This window comes from Hyaena hyaena, unplaced genomic scaffold (genome assembly GCF_003009895.1).
Source record: "Hyaena hyaena isolate Hyena2069 unplaced genomic scaffold, ASM300989v1 scaffold_7, whole genome shotgun sequence".
NCBI lineage: Eukaryota > Metazoa > Chordata > Mammalia > Carnivora > Hyaenidae > Hyaena > Hyaena hyaena.
Genome location: NW_024080639.1, coordinates 8138458 through 8160703, shown reverse-complemented (window position 1 = coordinate 8160703; position 22246 = coordinate 8138458). Strand labels below are relative to the sequence as shown.

At 46.0% G+C, this 22246-nt stretch overlaps 1 protein-coding gene across 2 annotated transcripts in view; it reads right to left on the bottom strand.

The window, feature by feature from the left end:
- MYLK3 (myosin light chain kinase 3) overlaps window positions 1-22246 on the bottom strand; it is a 42977-nt gene that overhangs the window by 15335 nt on the left and 5396 nt on the right. The window contains exons 2-8 of one of the 2 annotated variants that reach the window (XM_039241826.1): window positions 13405-13495; window positions 11473-11878; window positions 7148-7599; window positions 4982-5087; window positions 4338-4431; window positions 3805-3914; window positions 2793-2934 (exon numbers count right to left, since the gene is read on the bottom strand). In XM_039241826.1, the coding sequence (XP_039097757.1) occupies window positions 2793-2934; window positions 3805-3914; window positions 4338-4431; window positions 4982-5087; window positions 7148-7599; window positions 11473-11878; window positions 13405-13495 (1401 nt within the window). The remainder of the gene's footprint in view (window positions 1-2792; window positions 2935-3804; window positions 3915-4337; window positions 4432-4981; window positions 5088-7147; window positions 7600-11472; window positions 11879-13404; window positions 13496-22246) is intronic. The other variant, XM_039241836.1, reaches the window with a different exon arrangement.

Below are 22246 nucleotides of genomic sequence, written 5' to 3'. Positions count from 1 at the left end.
CTAGGATTTGTTCATTTTATCTAAATTATCTAACTTGTTGGCATACAATTTTTGACATTATTCCTTTAGAATCCTTTTTTCTTTCTACAATTTCCATCACTACAGCTAGTAGTGATGTCTCCTCTTTCAATCCTGATTTTAGTAATTTGAGTATTTTCTCCTTTTGTCTTGGCCAATATAGCTAAAGATTTGACGATCTTTTGCTTATTGATCTTTTCAAAGAGCCATGTTTTGGTTTCATTGATTTTTCTCTATTGGTTTGTTGTTGTTGTTGTTTATTTACTGTTTTTGAGAGAGAGAGAATGAGCATGTAAGCAGGGTAGAAGCAGAGAGAAGGAGAGTGAGAATCCCAAGCAGGCTTCACCCTGTCAGCATGGAGCCCAATGCTGGGTTCTATCTCACTAACTCTGAGATCAGGATCTGAGCCAAAATCAAGAGTTGGATGCTTAAATGACTGAGCCATCAGGTGCTTCTGATTTTCTCTATCTATTCTCTGTTTCATTCATTTCTGCTCTAATCTTTATTATTTCCTTTCTTCTGCTTGCTTCGAGTTTAACTTGCTCTTCTTTTTTTAGTTTCTTAAGGTGGGATGTTAAATTATTGATTTGAGATATTTCTTCTTATTTAATACCAGTGTTTGTAGCTACAAATTTCCTCCTGGTTTGGATGCATCCTAATATGTTCTAGTTCTAGTATGTTGTGTTCTTATTTTCATTCATCTTAAAATATTTTCTAAAACTTAACTTCAATAATATATCTTATTTAACCCAATATGTCCAATATTTTGTCATTTAAATAGGTTATCAATATGAAAAATATTGCTGAGCTATTTTCCATTGTTTTTTCATATTAAGACTTAGAAATCTAGTGTGGATTTTTATGTTTACAGCACATTTCAATTCAGATACTAAATTTTCATCAGAAATAATTTTGATATTTAGATTTCATGAATTAATAGTATTGAGATTTCATGAAACTTATAGGTGAAAAGTAAATTCACATAGTGATGTCATCTCAAATATACTTAAAAGTTCACTAATGACTAAACTAAGTGCCAGTTTTTTTAATTTAAATGAATTAAAAATAATTAAATTTAAAGTTCAGTTCCTCAGTCACACTAGCCACATTCCAAGTGTTTAATAGCCACATGTGAGCTTATGGTTATCGTATCAGACAGCATCTCTGGGGCTTTAATCCATACAACACTCCTAAGAGGAAGATACTATTATTCCCCATTTTGCAACTGAAGAGCTTATGCAAGATCAATCAATACGATCAAGGAACTTATGCAAGATCTTATGGCCAGGTAGGGACTGAACCAACACAAGCCCTGCTCTTGGCTGGGCCTTTGCAATGATCAGCTCCTGTTGCAGAGACATAGGGGTTGCCCCAAAGGCAGGTCTTTGACCCAGAACCACAGAGCAGAAGCCTGAGCTTCCCCCAACTGCCAATCTCACAAAGCAGCTAATCCAGATGCCCTGAAATTAGCTGTAGTGATCCAGGAACCCAAAGGTCAATTCCTACTATCTCCATCATTTAAAAAATTTTTTTAAAAATGTTTTATTTATTTCTGAGAGAGAGAGACAGCGTGAGCAGGGGAGGGTCAGAGAGAGAGGGAGATACAGAATCTGAAGCAGGCTCCAGGCTCTGAGCTAGCTGTCAGCACAGAACCCGACGTGGGGCTCAAACCCACCAACCGTGAAATCATGACCTGAGCTGAAGTCGGACGCTTAACCGACTGAGCCACCCAGGTGCCCCTCCATCATTTTTTCTAAGCAATCCAACTTTACAGGCTGGTGTCAATCAGAAAAGATGGTCAGAAGAAGCCATGTGTACCTACAAAGTTCTGGCCAACCTACTTCCCACCTTCTGTGGGGAGCCACTGAAATTCCTGAAAGGAGTGGTAGAGAAACACCCTCCTGTTGGCCCAGCAGAGTAAGAAACCACAGAAATGGCCACCATGTATCAAGTGCTTACCACCAGCCAGGCATGACATTCCTAGGATGCTCCTAGTAGACAAAAAAGAGTGTAACACATTCACTCATTGGAATATCACATAGCCCATTAAAGAGAATGAGAAAAGATGTCTACAATGTACTGTTAACTAAAAAAAAAGGTAAGTTTAAAAACAGGATGTATATAGCGTGATCACTTTTGTATATACTTGTGCTAATAGAGAAGACCTCTTAGCATGGACACTGGATAGGAAGAACTTTTACTGTGTATTTTATACATTTCTATACTGTCTATATTTGTTACCACAGCATATGTTCCTATTTTAATTTTTAAAAAACTAATCTTAAATGTTTTTAAGTTTTTATTTAAACCTCAGTTAGGCAACATACAGTATAAGATTAGTTTTAGGTGTACAATTTAGTGATTCAATACTTCATACAACATTTGGTACCCATCAAAAGTGCCCTCCTTAATCCTCATCCCCCATCTAACCCATCCCCCACCCATCTCCCGTCTGGTAACCATCATTTTCTTCTGTATAGTTAATCATTTTTTCTTGCTTTGCCTCTCTCTAAAGATGTTTTTAAAGAAAAGAAGGTCACTGTATCACTTAATCTTCAAATAACACTTAAAGAGTTACAATTATCCACATTTTACAGATGGGAGAACTGAGGTTCAGAGAGGAAGCATGAATCATTTACTCCAGAACTAGGAAATGGCAGAGAGCCAGGAATGGAAGCCAGGATGATCTGTTGATAGAGTTATTTAAGGTAAGAAAGCAGCAGAAGCTCAGGAGCCTGGGGGCCCACCCACCCTTTGCCCAGGTGGAGCCTGACCTTGAGGTCCAAGTGCAGGATATAGTGCTGATGGAGGTAATGCACACCCTCGCAGATCTGCTTGGTGAACAAGATCACATCCAGTTCAGTCAGCTGGTACTTCTCCTCTGTGATCCGGTCAAAGAGTTCACCTCCATCCACACTGCCAGGGCAAAGAGAGGCAGGCACTGGCCTGAGCAAGGCTCCCAGAGGACTTGTCCACTCTTATCACCAAGGGTCAAAAGAGGCCAACTCATGTAAGCCTGAGGGTGCCACTGCCATCTGGGGTTTTTATAGAGATCTTTGTTCTGGCCCGTTCCCAGCTCAGAGTGCAAGTGATAAAAAGGAATTGATGGGCCAAAGGGAAGTCTGGGATTGTCTTCAATGTTGATAATCCAGTCTCACTCTGGATACTCTGTGCCAAGATTATAAACTCATTTGCCTACAGTGTTATTTTTTCCCTCTTGGTAGAGACATGAAATGACATGACATGACATGACATGACATGACATGACATAACAAACCCTACCAGAAGGAAAATAACAACACAAGCACAAAAATAAATGGCCTCTGAGGCCCTGGCCTCAGCTTCAAGGGTGGTTGGGAGTGGTGGGGACTGTGTCAAATGGAAGACTGGCTGCCCTGTCTACAGAATCAGCAAGTAGGAGCTCCAGCACACCAGTTCTAGCTGAAATGCAGTCCAACATTACTAGATCGTCCACATTTGTAAGAAAAGCAAGACATCTGGGTTTTAATGTGAAATTTCCCAATTTCCAATTGTTAACACCTAAATCAAAATTATTACAAACCGTGTATGCTAAACCGACATACATCTACAGGTCAGTTAGGTTTACTGTTGATTTATGACAAATAGCTTTGTCCTCCATGCTCCATACTGGAGGTGATGATATTTCCTAGATGTCCCAGAAAGGGGAGGGGAAAGGGAGAGCTTTGCCTAGAACCACGACTCCAAGCCCTAGCTCTGAGTCTGGGCCCACAGAGAAGCTAGTGATCCAGGTCCTGGGTTACTCACTACTCCATGACGAGGGTAAAGCTGTTCTTGCTCTCAAAGGCATCATAGAGCTGAATCAGGTTCACGTGGCTGAGCTGGTTCATGATGTAGACCTCATTCTTCACATCCTCCTTGCAGAGTCAGATGGGAAAGGAGTTTCCAAGAAATGGGTCAGGAAGATGAGCTGGCTATGCCTCCCAAGACACATGCCCACCCAAGTTGCATGCCCACCCTGTTTCCTCCTTTCAAACTCTCATATCAGGTTTCCAACTCAGCACCCAAACCAGGTTCTTACAACAGACCCAACTGTTCCACAGATAGGAAACCTGAGCCCAAGAAGGAAGCCTGGAAGCCCAGAGGGACCCTGCTGCCCAAAGGTGAGGTGATGTGCTGAGCAGAGTGTGGGAGTCATGGAAAAGAGGCAGGGAAGGTGGCAGTGTTCCTGATAAGCATGCAGGGGCCTGGGGCAGTGTAGGGCCAGGGAGATCAGTAAGGAACTATAGGAGCCCTGAACTTGGCCCAAGGCACCAGCTGGCCCAGGGCAGATGCCCCACCCGGTCCTTGGCGCTCTTCACTTTGATGATCTTGGCTGCCAGCGAGAGGCCTGTGGACTTCTCCGTGCACCTGTGGACCTGGCCAAACCGGCCCCTGCAGAAACACAATCAGGCTGATGCCCCAAGAGGCTCACTCCATACATAGTGGGCCGTCCTGCACCCTGGGGTTTCTAGTCCTGCCCTCTGTCCATAATCACCATGGAATTGCCCTGCACCCCAGAGGTACTATATTCATCACCCCAACACCACATTGGTTAAACCGAAACTTACAGAAGATCTTCTTCGCCCTCTCATAAAGTATCTATCTATACCCTGGGGACTATCACCCTCATTCCACACCACTCAGACTGCCCTACCAACTCTAGTGCATGGTTCCCATGCCCATACTGTGTGGGCCTCCTGCACCCTATACTTCATCTCACACCATGTGGGCTCTCCTGCACTCTAGGGGTATTCTCTTTACCCATTCTCTAAGGACTATCCATTTACTGGTACACTGTGTGGTATATATCCCATTCCTGGCCTTGGCTCCTGGTCAACCCCTTCCTGAGAAGCATCCAACAACATGTCAGCTCAGGTCTCCAAGTGTCTCTGCCCCCAACCCTCTTGCTCCCACCCCCTCATCAAGGTGAAAGCCCACCTACCCTCCCAAGACGTCATGCTGGCACACTGTGTAAACTGCTGATGTCGAGGTCTCCTTGACACTCACTACCCGGTGTTCAAAAGGGGCTGGTGGGGCCGGACTGTCATCTGTTTGGGAGACAACAGCTTGTGAGCCTCCTAAGTCATTGGAGACAAGCCCTTCGCCCTTCTCAAGGAACACCTCATTGGAGTCACCTATTCAGCAGAGGAGCAAGCTGAGTCTCAGAGATGTGAGGTACTGGCCCAAGATCACACAGTGAGTCAGTGACAGATAGGATTCAAACCCAGGTCTCTCATCACTTACAACAGTGCTCTTTGAAAGACTGAAGTTACATCCAGTGTGCTCATTGAAATTAAGAGCGGATCCAGGGTGGATCAGTATAGCCAGCAGGAAACAGAAAGCACACCTGAATGGGGTAATCGAGAGTTTAATGATGGGACTATGTTTGAAGGTCTAGGCAGGACTGTGGACATCAGCAAGGATGGTGTGACAGGGAGGCAGCTGGAGACCAACACCCACCCTTCCTCTGCTTGCACCCTCTGATTTCCTGACCGGGCAAGTAGCCTGTGATGTAGCCTGTAGCAGGTGGGCTCCTGGGGGTGGGTTGGTGGTATCTGAGGTATGAAGGGGGAAACGGGACACCAGCACTTAGAAAGATAAAAGTGTCTGAGAGTTTTTTAAAAATCTTGTCCGTCAGAGGTAATAGGAATTTAGAAACGTTGCATGAAATTAAGTAAAGGAATGAAACAGAACAGCATACACAATGACTTAAGTTGGTTTGTGCATTAAAGACTGTGGTGGGAAGTCAGTGGCCTGGGTTGAAATTTTGTCTGGGCTTGACATGGTTCACTCAGAGTGTTCCACCCACAACTCTCATACCTCTGAAACCGTACACCCGGTGCAGTGCAAATACAGCTTAGTTTATCTTAGTAAAAGCAGCCCTTTGCTCCCCAGAGTAGAATTTTGAATTTGCCTTGAGAGAATATTGCTCATTCTTTTTTTGCATCTGCAAAGGCAAACCCTGGGCTGGGGACCACAACAGTAATATGTATGGGCTGTTATTGCTGCAGCTGCTGTTTTTCTGGGACCCTAAGAAAAGCTGGGAAGCCTAGATTCTGAGTGTGTGTCACAAGGATTCCAAATCTAGAATTGGTCTGCAGTTTTTGCTGCACACTAAGTGCCTTTTGTTCAGAGTGGCTGTAGAGCCATGAGGTTTGCATGCATGGTTCTGGAGCCAGTCAGGGTTAGATCCTGGTTCTGTCAGCACTGACTCTGTGGCCCTGAGCACGTTCCATGACCACTCCTGTGTTTCCATTTATCCCCACTCAGCAGGCCTGTGGGAGTAAACACCAGCACAAATGCGTGTATCTTGGCACACGGACAGACCTGAGTTCACATTGGCTTTATCACCAACCCAAGCCTCAGAAAAGATTCTGGAGTCTCTGCTTGCCTTCAGCTGTGTTTCAAGAATTAAAGGAATCCCTTGTACACATTTGTACCAAGTTGTACAGGTAGAGAGGAAGCAACTAGAAATGTCACTATGACAGGGCAACTGTAGAGCCCAGAAGTGGCAAGAGGCCCCAGATGACCTGTAGCCCTTCCTCAGGGACTTCCAGAAATTCCAGGGCAGGAAACCAGCAAAGTGTGGCCTTCCTGCTGCCACATGAGATGAGGGATCAGACCAAGGAGGTAGGACCCTAATGCTGGAAGAGTTGAGGGCATTTCGGTCACATGAACATAAGGATGCTTCCCACCACCACTGGGAGCCTACCACACCCTTCCATGCCCCAGGATGAGTACTCACCACTGGGCACGGTGGCTGATATTGGGTCCACTAGTTAATAGAAGTTCTTTTTAACAGGAGCCTTTTGTGGCTCAATCTAGTATGACACCAAGGGTGGAGAGCTCAGCTGGGCTGGTGGCTTGGAGAAATCCACCCTGTTGAGTCACACGGCTCCCCAGCTGCTACAGTCATTCCAAATCCAGCCTGCTGCATCTCCAGGCCTTGCTCTTTAGCCCCAGCAGTTACTGGCAGGATATTCCAAGTCTTGGACCCCACATGCCCCACCCAGACCCACATTCCCTCATCCTAGAAGCTGCAGAAAGGCCCCCTGGGTGCAGGCCCACCAAACCCACTTACTGGGCACACAGCAATGGGCTCACTTACCCAGAACCACACTGCCAGCCTCGGCCCCCAGGGGGGTCCTACTTCCTGCTTCAGCTCTGCCCACACCTCCGGCTGTGCAGTCCTTTCCAGGCTCAGGGTGTTCTGTCCCTGGGACTTTGTCCTGATGCCGGCCCGGGGCTCCAGCATGGTCTCCCGTGTTCCTCCTGGCCCCTCTTGGTCCCATGGTGGACTCAGCCCCAGGTCCCTGCTTCTCCTCTGCCTTTGCTCCCTCATTGCTGCTCTGCTTCCGCAGCAGAGAAATCTTGCCGGCTCCTTTTGGGATCTGTTTTTCTGACTTGGTTGCAGGGGTCTGGGGGTTGGGCCCAGGTGGGTCCTGTTCACTTGGATAGGCAGCTGCTGGAGCCTCCTCAGGGGGTGTGTGTCTGAGGCTGCCCCCTCGTGTCACAAGCAGCTCCCCAGGGGTGTCTGTTTCCTGCACGTGGATGGAGATCCTGGAGCAGAGATAAAATATGGCCTTAAAAGCAAGGACTTTTGAGTCACCACAGACCTGGGCTCAAAGGCCTGCTGCTACTACTCAATGATCATGGCCTGTTGGCTTCAGTTTTCTCATCCATAAAAAGGGTCCTTCGGGTTGTTGTAATAGTAAGGTAGACTGTGTTTGGAACAACAACATCCCAACCCCAGCCTCTCTAGATACCCTGACTACCTCTGCACAGACAGGACACCTGAGAGAGGTTGGATTCAGTGAGAAGATACCATCTGCTCTCAGAATTCCAATGGATGAGTGTCCAAGGAAGGCTGATGTAACCTGTGTTGGATGGTGGGCACCAGCTGCCTCTGAAGTCCTTGGAAACCTGCTTCTGCCCCAGGAGCACTATGGCCTGGAGGCAGGAGACCTGGGCTCTTCCCACCCTCTCTAGGTCTCAGTTTCCCTTTCAATTAAATGAAGAAAGGGTGAAGCAAGTCAAATATCACACTGGAAGCCCCAAGTCAGACATATTTTATTAAAATCAGGTAACTGCTCGTAGAGACTAGACTTCTCATTTCTCTTGAACAAATAGGCCTGGCTGAGCTGGGCACATTGGCAGAGCTGAGAAGCAGCTGCACTTCCCCACAGACCCTGCTGCACCCTGGTGATGCCACAGGGCCCACTTTATCCATTTTCATTACCCAGACCTTGTGGCATTGGGGTTCGGGAGCCCAGCTGGAGGTCAGGAAGGCCCTCTGAGCCCTGACAACATTCAGAAGGAAGGATCCTGAACCCGGGAGCCATGACCCTCAGGGCTTTGGACCCTCCTTCTCAGAGTTGCCCCTTCTCTGACTGTTCTTCACAACCCCACTGCCAGGGTCTATGTGTGTTGAGGTGGGGGTGAGGGGGTGAGGGAGTGAAGGTCTGGCATGAACTAAGTCTCAGGAGGTAGCCAGGCAGCCTCCTTTCCAGTCCTAGCTCTAGACCATGTTGCTGGATGACTTTGGAACAAGGTCAGCATCAGCTGCCTCTTCTGTCAAACAGAGACATTGATACCTCACAAAAGTGCTGAGTTTCCACAAATGGGGGAAAACTCAGAGGGTCGCAAAGTGAGACCCAAGATGGTGCAGCTACTGTGGACAACAGGATGATGGTTCCTCAAAAATTTAGAAATAAAACTACCATACGACCCAGCAGTCCTACTTCTTAAGTTCCAAAGAGATATTCATATACCCATATTCATATACCCTGTCCATCAACAGGTGAATGGATACACAAAATGTGTAATATCCATACAGTGGAAAATTATTCAGCCTTAAAGAAGGAAATCCTGTTACATGCTATTACTAGATAAACCTCAAGGACATTATGCTAAGTGAAATAAGCTAGGCACAAAAACCCTGATTCCACTTACATAATTCTACTTATATGAGGTACTCAAGTAAATAGTAGTCGAGTTCAGAGACAGAAACTACAATGGTGGTTTCCAGGATCTAGGATGGAGATCAGATTTGCAAGATTAAAATGTTCTGGAGATCTGTGTCACAACAACCTGAATACACTTAACACTACTGAACTGCATCCTTAAAAATGGTTAAGTTGGTAAATTTTACATTATGTGTTTTTTTACCATAATGAGAAAAAAAGTAAGGCTTTTCCCTAGCAGTCAATGGCCCAGCCCCTCCCTGAGCTGCATCAGGTCCTCTGAAAGCAGTGCCTATTCCTGGATGCACCTGACTCTGTGCAAGCCTGTCCACAGCCAGCCTTGGGCAAGAGGCAGCAGAATCCCCCCAGCACTGTGACCCTCGGGAGTGAATATGGGTCGGTGATGACAAGGTAGGGTGGGAAGGGTGGCATTCAAGCCTAGCTCAGGCCTCATCTCAACTGAAGGACACAGGAAACTTCAGGAAGCCAGTTGCTGGAAGAGTATCCAGGTGGTCAGGTGGCCAGCTGATAAGGCCATGAGTCACTGTTGGCCACTTGGTCTTCATACCTGGAAGAGCATGGGGTGTCCCAAATGTACTGACATGCATTCCCATGCCACTGAGTATCTAAAGGCTTTCACTCCTCCTTCACAGCACATCCAGGACAGAGGGCAGGCGTGGCTAATCAGTTATAGCACTGTGTCCCTCCAACTCCAGCTAGGGTCTCAGGATCCTCTAGACAGGCAGCCACTGCCGATCAGAGCTGATGCTTGAGTTATTTTCTCAAAATATACCCACGTGCTGGCTGAAGAAGAACAGGTAGTGATCTCTTCACTTCCTGAGCCCCAGGGAGGTCTAGTGTGCCTAAAGTTCAGCTCAAGGCTGAAACTGACATAGAAACCTTCCCCCTTAGGCAGAATCTTTTTGGGGGCCTCTAACAAGTTCATGGCAAGTTCATCCCTATCCCTAGATTGCATATTTACAGCCCTGGCCAGGATCCAGGGATGCCTGCCAGGATTCCCTCCTTTTGGATGGTTAAGGTCTCCCAGAGGCTCTTATTTTCTTCCAGAACAAAGGCAGACAAATCATGTGGGCCTCTCTGCCAGTCACCACAGTACACAGACAGCAGCTCCTCTCTCTGTGCCAGGCCCAGGGAAGGGATGGGGCTCTGTTACATGTCAGGGAAACCCAGGACAGGTGCAGGAGGGCACCAGACTCCCTTGAGAAAAGGAAGAAAAGAAAGAAAGGTAAGCACAAGTACCCTTCAGCAGACCACCCCAGAGGCCAGAATGTACTGCTCCCCAGGGTTGAGGAACACAAGGCTAGGGTGAGCTTCGCAGTCATTAGGTTCTGGCTTTTCCTGCACTATGTCTGCTGAAGGCTGAGGGCTAGTCCTGAGGCTACCTCATGAGGACACAACACCCCCTTCAAGACCCCAAGCATAATTCTCCTGAAAGCCACCTAGATTGATTCAGCCTATACCAACCTCCTTCTGAAAGCCCATCCTTTCCTCCCCACCTTAGTATTTGTGTCTTAATTAAATGCTGACCTGAGGACAGAGGCTGGTGCAATAGTTAGGAGATTTTTGGAGTCTGAAAACCTAGGTTCAGATTTCAACTTTGTGAATTCCTAACTGTGTGCTGGCCACTCTCAGCCTATTTCCTTATCAATAAAATGGGAAGGCAACCACACTCACCTCCTGGGAATGTTGTGAGACTACAGAGATATCATGCCTGTGAAAAACTTGGCCAATGCCAGCACCTAGGAGAGTTCAGTGGGCCCCAGCATGTAGCTATTATAATTGCTCTAAGAGCTGGTAGCTCTCAGTCCTGCTCCTCATTGGAATTACCCAAGGAGCTTGAAAGAAAGAAAGAAAGAAAGAAAGAAAGAAAGAAAGAAAGAAAGAAAGAAAGAAAGAAAGAAAGAGAGAGAGAGAGGAAGGGAGGAAGGAAGGAAGGAAGGAAGGAAGGAAGGAAGGAAGGAAGGAAGGAAGGAAGGAAGGAAAGAAAAGAAAGAAAGGAAGGAAGAAAGAAAGGGAAAAGGGAGAAAGAGGGAAGGGAGGGAGGAAGGAAGGAAGGAAGGAAGGAAGGAAGGAAGGAAGGAAGGAAGGAAGGAAGGAAGAAAGAGGGAAGGGAGGAAGGAAGGAAGGAAGGAAGGAAGGAAGGAAGGAAGGAAGGAAGGAAGGGCAAGAAAATGCCTGAGCCTCACTCCAGACTGAATAAATTAGACTATCTGGGCACTGGTATTCTAAAAATTCCTTTCAGGTAAGTCTAATGGACACCAGGTGAGAAATAGTATTCTAAATCCCCAAAAGCATTGCCTGTGCCTTCTCTTGCCTTCCCTCCAGGAAGCTAGCCAGCACTGTGCCGACAGTGAACACTCAGCCACAGCAGCTAGTCTTTTGGCCCTGCTCCAGCTGAGGGGCTGTGGTTAACCCCTTCCCTTGCCCACTGTGGAGGAGCACTCCTTACCTCGGAGGTATTTCTCCACCACTGTAAGCTGCCTTGGCCTGGACTGGCAGCCCTGGAGTCAGCCTCATGCCTGCCTCTGAAGGCTGGGGGTCAGGCCTGCTGAATGATGATCCTCGTTCTGTACTGGGTGAAGCCTCCTGGCTGGTTGGGGCCTCCCTGACCCTGTTGGGTGCCGCAGACAATTCCAAGTCAGTCCCAGGATTCTCAGTGAATGCTCCAGGAGCTTTGGCTTCCAACTCTGTGGGCAGCGGCAGGTGGCCAGGGGGCACTTGGGCTGGGCCAGGAACTCCTTCTTCCTGCCCTGGTGGGGCCTCTGCCTGGGTGAGAAGGTCAGATTCTATCCCTGAAGCATTGATGGGGGTCGGCCTCTCCACTGTCCCCTCTGGCAGGTTCGACTTCTGGCTTTCTACAGGAAAATAGGCAGCATAAAAATGTGTTCCTATAGGGAGGACTCTATGTTAAAGATATTGTAACAAATATGCAAAGGTTGTTCTGTGCAGCATCTTTATACTAGGCAGACTGGAAATAACTCAAGTGACCATCAGTAGGAGGCTGGTTGCCTAAACCATGGTCCATCACACAGGACACTACACAGTCATGAAAATAGAAAGATGAAGAGACGCCTGAATGGCTCAGTCGGTTAAGCGTCCGACTTTGGTTCAGGTTATGATCTCACGGTTGGTGGGTTCGAGCCCCACGTCAGGCTGTGTGCTGACAGCTAGCTCAGAGCCTGGAGGCTGTTTCAGATTCTGTATCTCCCTTTCTCTCTGACCCTCCCCTGCTCACTTTGTCTCTCTCTCTCCCTCTCAGAAAAAAACAATTTTTTTTAATTTAAAAAATAGAAAGATGCGAATATCTCCTTATGTGGTGGCTATGGAGTGATCTCAGGATATACTGTAAGGGAAAAAAAGCTAGGTGGAAAAAAGCATGTGCTTCTGTTTATCTAGGAAGGGTGGGTGTGCGAGTGTGTGTTCATAACCACTTAGAACATGGTCTAAAGAGGCAGAAAGACAAAAACTTTTTTAAATGCAAGGGAGGGAACACAATGCAGAGAACAAGGACAGAAGCTAGACTTCTCTTAATATGCCTTGTTTTGTCTATTTGACTTTAGAACCACATCAATATTACACAAAACTGTAAAAGAAAATGAAACTTTAATAAAAAGCAATCCGTAAAGATTTAAAGCAAAGTGAAATAGACCTGAGGTTTGTGATATAGCTTACACAGGAAGGAGCTATTTCAAGTGACTTTAAAACAGTTACAGAGGGAGTCTGGGTGGCTCAGTCGGATAAATGTCTGACTCTTGAGTCTTGATTTTGGCTGAGGGCAGCATCTCACAGTCATGAGATCGAGCCCCATTTTGGGCTTTGCACTGTCAGTGCAAAGCCTGCTTAGGATTCAATTCTCTCTCTCTCTCTCTTGCTCTCTCTTCCTCTCCTTCTTTCTGCCCCTCCCCCCCGCCATTCCTCCCCTGCTCTCTCTCATTCTCTCAAAGTAAATAAATTAACTTTAAAAATAAATAAATAAGGGGTACTTGGGTGGCTCAGTTGGTTAAGAACCTGACTTTGGTTCAGGTCATGATCTCTCAGTCCATGGGTACAAGCCCCCGTGTTGGGCTCTGTGCTGACAGTTCAGAGCCCAGAGCTTGCTTCAAATTGTGTGTCTCCCTCTCTCTCTCTCTGCCCCTCTCCTGCTTGCACTCTATTTCCCTCTCTCTCAAAAATAAATAAACATTAAAAAAAGGTTTTAAATAAAATAAATAAATAAAACAGCAATACATAGTAGGATATGCATAAAGGACAAAATATTAAAAAAAAAAAAAGCAGCCACAGCTTCAACAATTTTTCAGTGATCACATTGTTGCCATTGGTGTTTTTATTCTGAGACTGTTATGTATGTGATGTGGAATAAAGCAAATATGGTTCCACTTACCTTCCTGAGGCCCCCTGATCTCAGCCTGCACGGCTCTGGTGCTCAGAGCATGCTTTGGTTTTGCTCCTTTCTCTTCCACTCGATCTTTGTTCTGAAAGAACAAGCATAAAAACCACCACCATCATCATCACCATTATTGTTCAGTCCACAGACATTTGTGGAACATCTACCATGTGCTAAAGGTAGAAGTACTTAGGTTATTTCACGTGCTCTCACAGTAATACTAGAGGGTAGATATCACTATTGTCATCGTAGGGACAAAGACACTTATCCAAGGTCATCAAGTTCTTTCTAATGTGTCTCATGTTTTCAGTAAGGAGGAGACTTGACAAGGGCTTCTAAACAGACTGGACCTCAAAGTACTTAGACAAGGAATGGAAAAGAAAACTAACCATAATTAAATTAAATAATTAAAATAATTTAACCATAATTCAGATCAGTCAGTCATGGCTATTGCTTGGATTCTAAAGTCAGATTAACCCATGCTTGTTTGGGAGCTGGAATGAGGTGGTCGGGGGGAGTAGGGTAGGGAGAGTGCTGTGATCAATGAATAGTGTCTGACAGGGAGCTGGGTTGGCGTATCCTGCGGTCACCCCTTTACAGTACAGTAGCGTGGCAGGAAGCACAGCTTCTCAGACTCTTGAGTTAGACCTGCTGGGTTTAAACTCCATCTTCACCACTCAGAGGAGATCCTTCACTTCTCTGTATCTCACTTTCTTCATCTGTGAAATGGGGATGATAATATTATCTGCCTCATAGAGTTAGTGAGAGGATTGGGGAGTTAATTTGTGGAATGTTCAGTAGTTCTGGTGATTTTATCCTGCCTGAGACAGGGAGCTATCTGTCTTCAATGAGCCAGATTGATGGATGGATGGATCAATTGTGTAAGGACACTCGGAATCTGACCTAGAGAAGCCCTCGGCAGCTCTCCCTTTATTTTTTTTTTATTTTTTTTTTTACAAATAGTTTATTGTCAAATTAGTTTCTACATAACACTCAGTGCTCATCCCCAAAGTGCCCTCCTTCATGCCCATCCCCCCCTCCCCCCCACATCCATCAGTCCTCAGTTTTTGTCAGCATTCAAGAGTCTCTCATGGTTTGCCTCTCTCCCTTTCCCCCACCATTTCCGCCCTTCTTCTCCCCCTTGGTCCTCCGTCAAGTTCCTCCTAATCCTCCTATACGTGCAAACATATGGTATTTGTCCTTCTCTGCCTGACTTATTTCGCTCAGCATAACACCCTCAAGGTCCATCCATGTTGCTACACATGGCCAGATTTCATTGTTTCTCATTGCCATGTAGTATTCCATGGTATAGATAAACCACATCTTCTTGATCCATTCGTCTGTTGATGGACACTTAGGCTCTTTCCATGTTTTAGCTATTGTGGAGAGTGGGCAGCTCTTTCTTTAACTCTAAGTGGTCTGCACCAGGCCAGTGGTCTTACTCCTGAAATGGTAGGAGCACTCAAGTTTCTAAGTGCAAATATTTCTAGATGACCTGACCCCTTGCTGGGTGCCCCGGGTGCTTCTAGAGGTTTCAAGCCTTTGACTGGTGCAGCTCCTAAGTCTCCTACTGGTCTCTATCACAGCAGCAGTTCTGGTCACAGTACAGCCTCGAGCCTGGGCTGAGCCCCTGAGATTCTCTCACCGCTGAAGGTCCTTTCCATTTCCTTGGCCACAGACACCTGAACTGGGAGCCAAAAAGAGCTTGAGACACATTTTGTTTGGCCTGCACAGCATATTAATTCTTTTAATGTGTTATCAACACTTTAAATCTAGGAGACTTTTATATTAAAATTCTAGGTACCTTTTTGAGGCTTAGAATTGCTCTGTGTTTTGATTTGGATGTACACACTTGTTGAACTGTGTAGGTAAACTGTACATAGTGTGTGTATGTGCCATTTATTCTATGTAAATTGTATCTTAATAAAACTGATTAGAAAGAAGTCTAAGTTCCCAGATTCTCCTGAAAAAAAAAAAAAAATCCAAAGACCTTGCAGCTTTAGGCCCACATGGGAAAAATCAGCTAGAGCAGTTCCCTCTAACTGGGACACCACAGTCCTTACCTCTCCAGAATGTCTCCCTGGCATTGAGAATGAGGGTTGGTTTCATGTTTTTCCTACACTGTACCCACTTTGTTCAATCCTACTACGTGTTCATCACTCTGGGATTCCAGAACACCAAGCTCTGTCCCCTTGAGGGTAACAACACATGGGAACACCCAGCCCTGCCCCTGGCGTGTGCTAGGCATCTAATAAATAAATGCCAGCTGCTGTCATCATGATTGGCGCCAGCACATCAATGTGACCGGAGCCCCCTACTCAGCAGAGGCCTCACCCTTGGCCTCCTGCAGACTCTGTCCCTCCACCCCCGTAGCTGGGGGAACAGGAAACATTATCACGGGATGCCTCCTGTTTCACCCCGGCGGAGAGGCACTCGAACAAACTGTCCTTTGGCAGACCTTGATGGGCTCAGAGTGTCCTCTGCCTCCCTCTGCACTTGGTGTAGGCAGTGCACACACACCTAAGCATACAAACACACACACACAGCTGAGATGTGTCTTCAGGGCTTTTGGTTCCAGTGCATCCAGAGGAAGAAGAAACCCTAAACACCATCCTAGAGGACCGGTGTCTTCTGAACAGCTTGCCTATGATTTGGGCCCACCCCTGGCTGAGCCTGGCCCTGTCCTTCATGAGAGAGCACATGGCTTCTACAAATAATCTAATTCATTGTTACAACCGAAATGAAATACCACTGGGCATTTCAGAAAACCCAAGGAGGACCTTCCTGACGTCCAGGAACAATTTTCCTTTTTTTTTTTTTTTTTGGACACTTAAAAATGTTTTAATTCCAGTATGGTTAACATACAGTGTTACGTTAGTTTTAGGTGTACAATACTGTGATTTGACACTTCCATACAATACCCAGTGCTCATGGCAAAGTGCGTCCCTTAATCCCCATCACCTATTTCTCCTTTACCCCCTGCCACCCTCCCCTCTGGTATCCATCAGTTTGTTCTCTACAATTAAGAGTCCATTTTTTCGTTTCTCTCTCTCTCTCTTTTTCTTCTTTGCTCATTTGTTTCTTAAATTCCGTAGTCCTGGCACAATTTTCAAACTTAGGAGTCAATGCTAGGATTTAATTCAATTCCACAAATTATTACTATGTCCCTACCCTCTTAAGGAAACATGAACAGGGTATCTAGAAAGTCTCTTGTTTTCAACACCAACAATATGTTAAATAGCTAGGGCTCCGTCTCAGTTCATTACCCATCTCTGACACTTCCTATGACACCTGCTCTGGCCAGAGTACACAGAAGGAAAGAAGGAAGTAGAAGCCTCTTGTCATGGATCAACAAGGAGCTGACAGTCTGATTGGGGTGCTGGACCCAAGCCTATAGATGGTTACCAACAGCTGTATTAAACATAAAGACCAGAAGAGAGGTCTGACTTCAGCTCAGGTCATTATCTCATGATCCGTGAGGTCGAACCCCGTGTCAGGCTCTGTGCTGACAACTCAGAGCCTGGAGCCTGCTTCGGATTCTGTGTCTCCCTCTCTCTCCGCCCCTCCCCTGCTTGGACTCTGTCTCTCTCTCTCTCAAAAATAAATAAACATTAAAAAAATAAAAAATAATGAAGATCACAAGAGGGATCAATCACATGAGAGTTGAACAGAACAGACAAGAAATGTTGCAAGAACTCAGAAACAAAGAAAATGAACAAAGAAAATGTTCTATGATTTTCACTATTCAGAAATGCCTAAATATCTGCCACATATATAATATATAGCTCTTTTCACTAATATATGAAGAACTCTTACAAATCAATAAGTACAAAAAACTACGATGCTCAGCATCCCTCCTCATCAGGGAAATACAAATCAAAACCACACTGAGATACCACCTCACGCCAGTCAGAGTGGCTAAAATGAGCAAATCAGAGAACTCTAGATGCTGGCGAGGATGTGGAGAAACGGGCACCCTCCTACACTGTTGGTGGGAATGTAAACTGGTACAGCCCCTCTGGAAAACAGTGTGGAGGTTCCTCAGGAAACTAACAATAGAACTCCCTTATGACCCAGCAATAGCACTGCTAGGAATTTACCCAAGGGATACAGAAATGCTGAGGCATAGGAGCACATGTACCCCAATGTTCATAGCAGCACTCTCCACAATAGCTAAAACATGGAAAGAGCCTAAGTGTCCATCAACAGATGAATGGATCAAGAAGATGTGGTTTATCTATACCATGGAATACTACATGGCAATGAGAAACAATGAAATCTGGCCATGTGTAGCAACATGGATGGACCTTGAGGGTGTTATGCTGAGCGAAATAAGTCAGGCAGAGAAGGACAAATATCATATGTTGGCACGTATAGGAGGATTAGGAGGAACTTGACGGAGGAACAAGGGGAGAAGAAGGGGGGAAATGGTGGGGGAAAGGGAGAGAGGCAAACCATGAGAGACTCTTGAATGCTGACAAAAACTGAGGACTGATGGATGTGGGGGGGAGGGGGGGATGGGCATGGAGGAGGACACTTGTGGGGATGAGCACTGAGTGTTATGTGGAAACTAATTTGACAATAAACTATTTGTAAAAAAAAAAAAAGTACAAAAAACTAAAATAGAAAAGCAGGAAAAGGACATGAGCAGACAGCTCACAGAAAAATATAAAAGGTTTTAAATCTGTGAAAGATGCTCAAACTTCTAATAAAACAAATACAAATTAAAACTACAATGACATATATTACTCTATCTACTTCTGGTTATGTTTGAAATTTTCCATAATAAAAAGTTTTAATTTTTTTAAATGAATTAAAGAAAAAGAATTAAGTTTAAGAGGCATATAACCAGTTTTATTATTTGAATCTTGATTCAGATAGACAGACTGTAAGGGGAAAAAAACATAAGACAATTAGAAAAATTTGAACACTGACTTTGGCAATATTAAATTACTGTGTACTTTTTGGTCATGATAATAGTGTCATGATTATGTATTTTTTTTTAAAGAATTCTTTTTTTTTTTTTTTCAAATGTTTTATTTATTTCTGAGAGAGAGACAGCATGAACAGGGGAGGGTCAGAGAGAGAGGGAGACACAGAATCCAAAGCAGGCTCCAGGCTCTGAGCTAGCTGTCAGCACAGAGCCCAACGTGGGGCTCGAACCCATGAACTGTGAGACCATGACCTGAGCCGAAGTCGGACGCCCAACCGATTGAGCCACCCAGGCGCCCCTGTTTGTTTGTTTTTTTAAATATTTATTTATTTGAGACAGAGCTCATGTGAGGAGGGGAGAGGGAGAGGGAGAAAGAGAATTCCAAAGAGGCTCTGCACTAACAAATCGACACAGGGCTTAATCCCACAATTGTGGGATCATGACCTGAGCCAAAACCAAGAGTCGGATGCTCAAATGATTGAGTCCCCCAGGCACCCCTTGTGATTACATTTTTTAAAAGAGCCCTTATCTTCTAGATATAACTGCTAATATTTTTTGGAGGAAATGATCCAATGTTTCAGATTTGCTTCAAAATAATCTAAAGACAGGGAAGTAGGTGCGGATAGATACAACAACATCAGCCTCCCCTTGTGGGTCCACAAGGTTCAAGATACTAATCTCTATTATAAATGTTTGAACATTTTCCTATAGAAGAGTTTGTATTTCGCAAAATTTTTCAAAAATGTTAAAAAAAAACATGCACAATAAGATTTGAGTTTTCAGTCATCACACAGGCAAAGAATAAACAAGTTGGCTGGTGTGCTTTGTCAGCCAAAGGGGAGGCCACAACCATTCCCATATGCTATTGACAGGAGACCAAATTGGAAAATCTCCTTTGAAGGCCAGTTTTGCTTTGTATACGTAAGTGGCATTGCTACGTCTAGGAGTGTATTGTAGAGATAACTCACACTTCTATGGATATTCACTGCATCATTAGATATAATAGCTAAAAATGAGAAATAATATAAAAAAATGATGTGGGTCTGGTTAACAAATTAAGACACATCCCCCAACTGGAGCACTTTGCAACTTTCAGAAAGAGGAAGCTTTCTATGTATAAATATGAAACAAGGCCCAGGGTGCCTGGGTGGCTCAGTCGTTTAAGCATCTGACTTGATTTTGGCTCAGGTCACGATCTCACGGTTCATGGGTTCAAGCCCCGTGTTGGGTTCTGTGCTGACAGTGCAGAACCTGCTTGGGATTCTCTCTCCCTCTCTCTCTGCCCCTCCCCTACGCGCGCTCTCTCTCTCTCTTAAAGAAATAAATTTTGAAAAAATAATTTTAATATGAAACAATGCCCAAAATATATTAAGTTAAAAAAAAACGAAGGCCAGAATAATGTGAATAATTTGAGTTAAAATAGAACAAAGAGGTGTGTTATAGATAAACAGACTCTGTCTGTGAGGTTTTGCAGGAAACTGACACCTATCACTGCTGGAGGAGGAGGGTGACCTGGGGGCTGGAGGATGGAGGAGAAGGGACACAATGCTGTTTTTATCATGTGAATGTTCTCACCATGTGCATTTATTAGAGTCATTTTCTTCTTTAAAGGTGGGGTTGGTCATCAGTGAAAAGGGGGAAGGTCACCTCTCCCCTGCAAGCCAGACTCACAGGGGAGCTGCAAGAAGCAAGGAGCTACTGGGGGAGGGGCATCCTCTGGAAGAGGCTGAGGGGCAGGGAGGGGAAGGGGCCAGCCAGGTGAGCTCTGGCCTGGCTGAGGATGAGGAAGGAAGGCAAACCCTACAGCCTCACCCCTGAAATCCTCACTGCTGACACAGAGTCCAGCACAGCCTCCTGCAGACCTCTGCTTATCTCATGCCAGAGGCTTGTGGATAATAACAGCAGGGATCTGAGATGGTGGCTCCAGGCCGTCTGAGTGTTGCTAAGTGGCTGACTCTTAGCTGTTCCCAAACAGAGTGTTGCTTCTACACACCTCACACACACAAACACCCCCACCCCAGCCAAACTTCCATTAGCCAGCGGGTTTGATTATGCAATCTTCGGGAACAGCCACTCCGAGAAATGCCACACTCCACCCCCAGCCTTCGGCTCCTTCATGGCCTGTGTCCCCCAGGGGTCATTGTCAACACTCATCTTCCAACAAGCAGCTGTACACTCTGCCCACTCTGGGATATAGCACAAGGTTGGGGACAGGAAGGTGAGGGTTCTAAAAGGGGGTTCTAATAGGTTAGCTGGCTTCCACCTACTCCAGGTATGAAGGACAGAAAGGAGCAAAAAGAAGTCACGAGAATGTCCAATAAGCTTCACTATCCTTTCCCTAATGGACCATTCTCCCGCCACTCCCCACCCCCACCCCAACTAGGTGCTCTGATACTGGCCAAGGCCTCACAGACCTCACCGAGGCACTGCTTCTTCCTTTCCCTGGGAAGAGCAGCCAATCGATGACCTGTGTGGAAATCCACCTATGCGCTCTCAGGTTCACCCTCTCCGTTCCTCATCCACAGGTCGTGCAGGTGGTACAGGAAGGGAATAACAGCTCCTACTTCTCCTAAGACTAGATGCCCAGCCAGTGTCCCCACCAGAGCCACTGGGTCTCCCTTTCAGCCAGAAGGGTACTGGGATAGGGAAGCAGGAACCAACCTCCGAAGGGCCATCAGCCAGGCTTCCTTTCCTCCAGGGGACACTCCCTTGCATGATGAAATCCACCACCTTCGAGTTCTGGAACACGGCCCCTACCAAAGCTATGGCCTTGTCCACGGCCACGACCATCCTGAATAGGGCTTCAAGCCTGGCACCGTGCTGGGCAGCATCCTGCCGCACAGCCCTCACCAGCTCCAGGATCTCTGGCCACCCAGCCTGAGACTCAGCTGGAGGAGTGTGGTCAGCCCCACCTGGGCCCAGGATGTGAGAGGCCTCCAGGCGGTGTAGACCCTGCTCCAGGTGGCCCATGCCTTGGTACACACACTGCAGTTTCTCCGTGACATCTTCCTGGAAATGCAAGAGTTTGTCAACCTTCTCGTTTAGCACATTAAGCTTTCTGTCCATGGTGGTTAAACAGGCCTTGCCTGATACCAGCAGCCCCCGGGTCTCCAAACCCTCCTTGGAGGCTCCGGACATCCTGAAGCAGGCTTGACAAGGATGAGGAATCAGAAAATCCACAGACTCCTAGTTTTCACTTGGGCAGTGGTATCTGGAAGTTCATTGCTCTTGATGGTTAACAGCCTCACCCTACAGCACCAACCCACAAAGATCGCCCGGGTTGTTTAGAGAGCCTAGAGGACCAGGTTCTCTCTGAGCCTTTGCCTTTGCTTATCTCCCACTCTGCTGTGGCCATGAGTGACAGGCTGGCTTTGGCAAGGCCCTTCTCCTTGGGGCCTCTTTGACATCATGGCAGCATTTAACATTCCTCTCTGAGAGGGTGCTGATGGGCAAATATTTTAAGAATCTGCCCAAGGCCGCCTGGAGCTTGGATAGTTGAAACTAAAGGTTAGAAGAAAGGGGGTCCTTTAGGCAATAAACCAGAAAGCTGGACTTTACAAGGGGGTCTCGGGGATCCCAGGGCAGAATAAGACCTTTAGAGGCCCAAAGCACTGAAGAGCAGATGGTATCCTACCTGCCACAAACACACGGAATTCACAATGAACAGCAAAACTAAAAATAAATGTGAGGTCATTCTGATTTTTGCCATGATAAAAATTTTGATGCTTCCACAAATTAAAACCAATTTTTGGTGCCCTTTCTTTGAAGATGCCCCAAATATGTGTTTAAGCTGCATATGGGGTGAATCTGTAGGTCCTTCCCCACAAAAGGCCACTTGTACCTAAAAATAGAAGTGAGGGAAAATGGCCTAGACTACTTGCCAAGTGCTGTTCCTCAGGTCAAGTT